Source organism: Beta vulgaris, chromosome 4, assembly GCF_026745355.1.
Source record: "Beta vulgaris subsp. vulgaris cultivar EL10 chromosome 4, EL10.2, whole genome shotgun sequence".
Classification (NCBI taxonomy): Eukaryota; Viridiplantae; Streptophyta; class Magnoliopsida; order Caryophyllales; family Amaranthaceae; genus Beta; species Beta vulgaris.
The window spans coordinates 41480763-41487021 of record NC_079205.1 but is presented as its reverse complement, the minus strand read 5'-3'; the positions used below and the strand labels follow the sequence as shown (position 1 = coordinate 41487021).

General features: G+C 42.4%; 2 protein-coding genes across 2 annotated transcripts; both read left to right on the top strand.

Annotated features, from left to right (window-relative positions):
• Positions 1–356: 356 nt before the first annotated feature.
• On the top strand, positions 357–875 carry LOC125496673 (uncharacterized). Its single transcript, XM_048642199.2, has one exon. It carries the CDS (start codon positions 357–359, stop codon positions 873–875), a length of 519 nt encoding a protein of 172 aa, XP_048498156.2.
• A 3561-nt stretch (positions 876–4436) lies between these two features.
• LOC130591142 (uncharacterized) lies at positions 4437–5945 on the top strand. Its single transcript, XM_057394071.1, has one exon. It carries the CDS (start codon positions 4437–4439, stop codon positions 5943–5945), a length of 1509 nt encoding a protein of 502 aa, XP_057250054.1.
• Positions 5946–6259: the final 314 nt, after the last annotated feature.

The window sequence follows — 6259 nt, the reverse complement described above, 5'->3', positions numbered from 1 at the left end:
CCCAGCCGAGAAGCCGAAGTGAATACCGGCGTAGAGCGCAGGTGTCATTAAGGAATTCCCCCTTTTCCACTGCAATCCTACAGGAGCCCATGGAAAAATTGAAAATGCCGACATGCAAGTATGACGGTAAGACGGACCCAGAGGATCACCTATCGGCTTATGAGGGCCATATGATGTTGTACACTGATACTGACTCAGTATGGTGTAAGGTGTTCCCATCCACCTTAACCGGATTAGGGCAGACCTAATTTAAAAGCATTCCGCCGGCAACTGTGTTTGACTTCCGACAACTGACATCCATGTTCGTGACACACTTTGTCAGCAATAAGCGTCGCGAACGAACAACCGGCGAGTTAATGTCTATTAAACAAGGGGAGACTGAAAGCTTGATGGATTATGTCGGGCGTTTCAATGCCGAAGCCGTCACCATCCCGACACTGCAGCAGGAAGTAGCAGTACTGGCCCTAATGACGGGGTTGAAAGAAGGTACCCCATTTCGCAGTTATCTCGCCAGAAAAAAGATGACATGCCTAACAGAAGTCCTGGGAAAGGCTAATGACTTCATTAGGGGGGAAGAGTTTGACAAGGCAGCTAATGCAAAAAGGCCAGTGGCCATAGAGAAAGATAAAGAAAAGGATCGCCGGGATGACAAATACCGGAAGGATAAAAAATCGGAGTCAACCGGCAGAAAAGAGGAAAGCAACTACAACAATTATACTCCGCTAACAATATCCCGGGCCCGGATTTTTGAACTTCATAGTAAGGACGATAAGTGGCAAAGGCCGCGAAAAATGTACTACAAGGGTAGGGATAAGTCCAAGTGGTGCGAATTTCATGATGATTACGGCCACAAAAGACGATTGCAAGGACCTTAAGGACGGGATCGAAGACCTCGTTAGGCGAGGTTACTTTACCCAGTACCTATCAAGGAACGATCGCAAAACTCCTCCAAGGGAGGACGACAATGGCAATAGAAGGCCGATAAAGGACAGGATCACTGAGATCCACATCATCAGCGGAGGACCAACTAGAGGCGGTAGTATTCACAGGGAGAAAGCCAGCCTCAAGGAAGTCCGTCATCAGTTGAACTATAACAACGCCAGAAAGTGGCCGGCACCCCCATCTATGCCGTCTGTAGCTTTTACCTCAGAGGACGCTAAGGGAATCGTCTATCCTCATGACGACCCTCTGGTAGTATCTCTGCAAATTTCCAATGCGATGGTTCACCGTGTTTTAGTGGACGGCGGAAGCTCCGCCAATATCCTCTACAAAGAGACATTTGAAAAGATGGGATTTGACGAAACATGTTTGAAACCGGTCTCTTACCCGGTTATCGGCTTCACAGGAGCATCTGTTGTCCCAGAAGGGACGGTAAAGTTGGCGGTCAAAATAGGAGAGGGTTCCCGGTCGAAAGATCTCATGGTGGAATTTCTGGTTGTAGACGTCCCGGCGGCATATAATGCCATCATTGGGAGGCCGCTAATTCATGACGCCCAAGCTGTGGTCTCAACATATCTGTAACACCCCCAAATTTCTCTCTTTTGGAAAAGATATTTTAATATAAAACTCCTTGAGAAACTTGAGAGTATTACCGCCACGTGATAACGTTAAAGGCTTTAATACTAACTACTAACTGAACTTTAAACTAATGCAGCGGAAATAACTTAAATAACTTCTCTTTATTAATATAAACTTTATTGTACAACTAATAACAATGGAATAAAGAAAATAAAATAACAACTCCTTGACTAATTATGATTCTCACTAGCTCCCCCATATGAAGTATGCATCAATCAACCTGTAAAATCTGCTCACCAAAAGGGTCATCACAGGGACAAAGCCATAAAACAAAACAAAACAAAAGCGTGTCAGTAAAAATACTGAGTACATGTATATGCGGAATATTAAACACTTTATTTAATTAAACTTTTGAAATATTTAATTTCAAAAAACCTTTCTTGGATACTTGATAATACTTATATAATATAAAGTATATAACCTTGATAAAAATCCTTTTTCCTTGCCTAGGTACCTTGCCTAAAGTGTGCACACCCCCCAAGTTTAGTATTCCTTACTGAGTCTATTACGAGGGGAACTACCTTGTCCACATGACTTATACAAAAAGTACATGGGTAAATAATATAATAGCTACCGTTCTTGCTAATAAATAACAAGCCGTGGCCTCTTTATAAATTGTGATCATAAAAGATCATATAACTAATAAAAATCCTTCGAAATAATCCTCCTTTAAAAAGAATAATAATTCTATAAAATTAGCCATATAAAGGCATAAATAAAATAACTTGCTCAAGGGTTAACCTTTGAAAAATAATAATAGTTCAAAAACACTCCTTTTTAAATATTTAAACATGAATCAAAAGATCAAACTCCTTCTAAAATATTTGAATATAAATTCAAAGATCAAACTTTATAAATATATTATACGAAAGACATAATTCAAAGTTCATAAATAAAATTTATAAACATTCAAACATGTTCATATAAACAGATGCAGTTCATAATAAAACTCATAAAAACATGTATTTCAATCCAAAATATTTTCCTAAAAACATGATACTACACTTGCAAAACAATTATTAAAGATCTACAAATACACGCACCTTGAATAATAATAACTACTAGGGAGAAGAGAAAAGGTAGGCTAAGAGGGAGAGAGAGTTTAAATTTGAGAAAAGAGATTTATTTCTCAAATTTGGTGTGAAAAATATGATGGGTGGAGACCCCTATTTATACTAGTTGGAAAAGTAGAATCGGAATAGGATTAGGAAACTAAAAGATAGATTTAGGAAAAAGATAAACTAATCTAGGATATAACTAATATTTACGTTATCCAACTAAGATTAGGAAAAGATATAAATTATCCCATAATACTAATTATTAAGATAAAATAACTAAAAGATAGAAATAAAAAATATAATAAAAATAATAAACAAGTACAAACTTCACACTAGTCGTAGATGCGCGGAAATTTTTTTTTTTTTTTTTCTTTTTTTTTCTTTTATAACCTTTTTTTTTTTCTTCTTTTCTTTTCACAAACCTTTTTGAAATTGTTTTTAAAATATTTTTAATTTTATTTTGAAATAACTACTTGAATGTAAAACTTAGGAAAGTTAGGCCCAAAATTCATTTGGCTAAAATTTATTTAAAATACCCAAAACCTTTCTTATAAAAGCCTTTCTAATAAATAATAAGCCTTTTTAGTAAATAAAACCTTTTTCAAAAACTAAAACTTTTATAAAAATATAAATAATAACTTACTAAAAATACGGAGTATTACAATATCACCTTACCATGATCTACACCTCTAATGACGGTAACCTTGAGAAAATCAGAGGCAATCAAGAGTCGGCAAGGGCATGCTACCTTACCGCGCTAAAGCACTCTGATCATAAAAGGCCGCCGACACGCCCCGTCGGAAAGAAAACGGAGAAGGCTGGAAAATAAGGTCAGGAAGGACCTGTCCATGGAGAATTTCGAGGGAAGGCCGGCAGATCAGCCGAGGCCTAGCCCTGCGGGGGAAACGGAAGAAATCAGTTTGGAAGAAGACAGACCTGACAGAACAGTGAAAATCGGATCTGATTTGGGTGAAGAAGTGAAGGTCAACTTAATTTCCCTGTTAAGAGGGCATGCCGACATTTTCGCCTTCTCGGCAGACGAAATGCCGGGCATTGATCCGGATTTCATGGTACATCGCCTGAACGTGAACGAGGATGTAAGGCCGGTAAAGCAAAAGAAGCGAAACTTCTCAGCAGAAAAGAACGCGCTATTAAGGTGGAAGTAGACAAGCTGCTGGCGGCAGACTTTATTGAACCCTGCGACTACCCGGAGTGGTTGGCAAATGTAGTAATGGTGAAAAAATCCAATGGGACATGGCGTATGTGTGTAGACTTTACCGACCTCAACAAAGCCTGCCCAAAGGACTGCTACCCGTTGCCAAGGATTGACCAGCTAGTAGACTCAACTAGCGGCCATGCACTGTTAAGTTTCATGGATGCTTTCTCAGGGTACCACCAGATAAGCTTGCTTGAGTCCGACAGGAATAAAGCGGCCTTCATCACAGACGCAGGAGTTTACGCCTACAAAGCAATGCCGTTTGGGCTCAAAAATGCCGGTGCTACCTATCAAAAGCTGGTAGACAAGATCTTCGAACACCAAAAAGGCAGAAACGTAGAAGTATATGTGGACGACAGTATAGTAAAGAGCTTAACTGAAGAGGACCAATAGTTGACCTAGAAGAAACATTCGAAACACTCCGGCAACACCAAAATTGAAGTGCGTGTTTGGAGTACGATCCGGCAAGTTCCTGGCTTCATGGTGAGCGAAAGGGGGATAGATGCCAACCCGACAAAATTAAAGCCATCAGTGACCTCCCGGAGCCAAAGAGCATCCGGGACATTCAAAAGCTGACAGGGAGGATGGCGGCCCTAACAAGGTTCGTTTCCAAATCAGCAGAGAAGGCCTTGCCATTCTTCAAAATACTCCGAGGAAATAAGAAGTTTGAATGGGGAGAAGAGCAGAAGCAAGCCTTCGAAAAGGTAAAGGAGCACTTCCAACGACTGCCCACCATAACCCGGCCAGAGTTGGGGGAAAAACTGCAGCTATATGTGTCGGTAACCGAGAAGACGGTCGCGGCGGTATTACTGGTAAATCGGCAGGGGCAGCAAAGCCCCATATACTTTGTCAGTCACGTGCTTGCCGGAGCGGAGCAGAGGTATGAACTGCTGGAAAAAATGGCCTATGCCGTCTTGATTGCAGCAAGAAAGCTGAGACCATACTTTGACTCCCACATTGTCCAAGTCCTCACAAATCAGCCTTTGGAAAAGGCCCTCCACAAACTAGACACCACAGGGAGACTATTGAAGTGGGCAATCGAGCTGTCGGAGTTCGACATAGAATATCGGCCGCGTACCGCGATCAAAGCCCAAGCTTTAGCAGACTTCATAGTGGAGACAACCTACTCTGAACCAGTAGAATCCACCGGCAGGTGGAAAATCGAGGTGGATGGATCAGCAGCCCAGAGTGGAGCCGGAGCCGGAGTGGTTATGACATCTCCGGAAGGGGAAATCTTTGAACATGCCATCCGCTTTGGGTTTAAGGCCTCCAACAATGAAGCTGAGTACGAAGCAGCCCTGGCCGGACTAAGTCTGAGCATTGCGGCTGGAGCAAGAAACGTCATTATGATAACGGACTCACAATTAATCTCAAGCCAAATTGAGGGGACGTATGAGGCCCGAGAACCGGTAATGCAGAAATACCTACATCTGGTAAAGAACATGGTAAAGGGACTGCAAAGCTTCGAAGTACAATTGGTCCCAAGAGCAGAAAACATGGCGGCAGATGCCCTATCAAAACTGGCAAGTTCCAGTCTAAGTGACAAGAAAAGGAACGTCAGGGTGGAGACATTGGTAGAAAGAAGTATAGAAGTTGTCCCAGCGTCCGTCAACACAATCACTACCGAACCAGAATGGTATGAGGGTATACTGGCATATAAGCTCAAAGGTGAGCTCCCAGAAGATAAGATGGCGGCGCAAAAACTGAGAAGGGATTCTGTCTGGTATTGCATCTTTCAAGGACAGTTGTACAAGAAAGGGTTCTCACTACCTCTACTAAGGTGCGTCACGGCCAACGAAGCGACAAAAATAATTGAGGAAATTCATGATGGAATATGTGGGAACCATATCGGCGGTAAAGCATTAGCACTGAAAGCGCTGCGAGCAGGGTTTTACTGGCCTACAATGCTGACGGATGCTCAAACCTACGTGAAAAAGTGCGATAAGTGTCAAAGGTTCGCGCCAGTGATCAACCAGCCGGCCAATGATCTCCAGCCGATTTTAAATCCAATCCCTTTCGCGCAGTGGGATGGACATTATAGGGCCCTTTACGCCGGCATCCGGGGGAAGAAAATTCTTAATTGTGGGTATTGACTACTTCACGAAATGGATAGAGGCAGAGCCGACGACAAAAATAACGGCTAATCAGGTAAAGAAGTTTATCTGGCAGAACATCATCACTAGATTCGGCATCCCGATGGGAATAGTGATGGATCATGGCGTCCAGTTCGATTGCGCTCTGATACGCGACTTTTTGCGTCCTTACAGCATCAAGTTCGCCTACTCTTCAGTCTGCCATCCGCAAAGCAACGGCCAGGCCGAAGCCGCGAACAAGCAAATCCTCAATGCCCTGAAGAAAAGGTTGGATGAACTGAAGGGAGCATGGGCCGACATGGTACCAGCAATGC

What these genes read in the sequence shown, in the direction of transcription:
- LOC125496673 (XM_048642199.2), top strand. Translation starts at nt 357, where the DNA reads ATGTCTATTAAACAAGGGGAGACTGAAAGCTTGATGGATTATGTCGGG.
- LOC130591142 (XM_057394071.1), top strand. Translation starts at nt 4,437, where the DNA reads ATGGCGGCCCTAACAAGGTTCGTTTCCAAATCAGCAGAGAAGGCCTTG.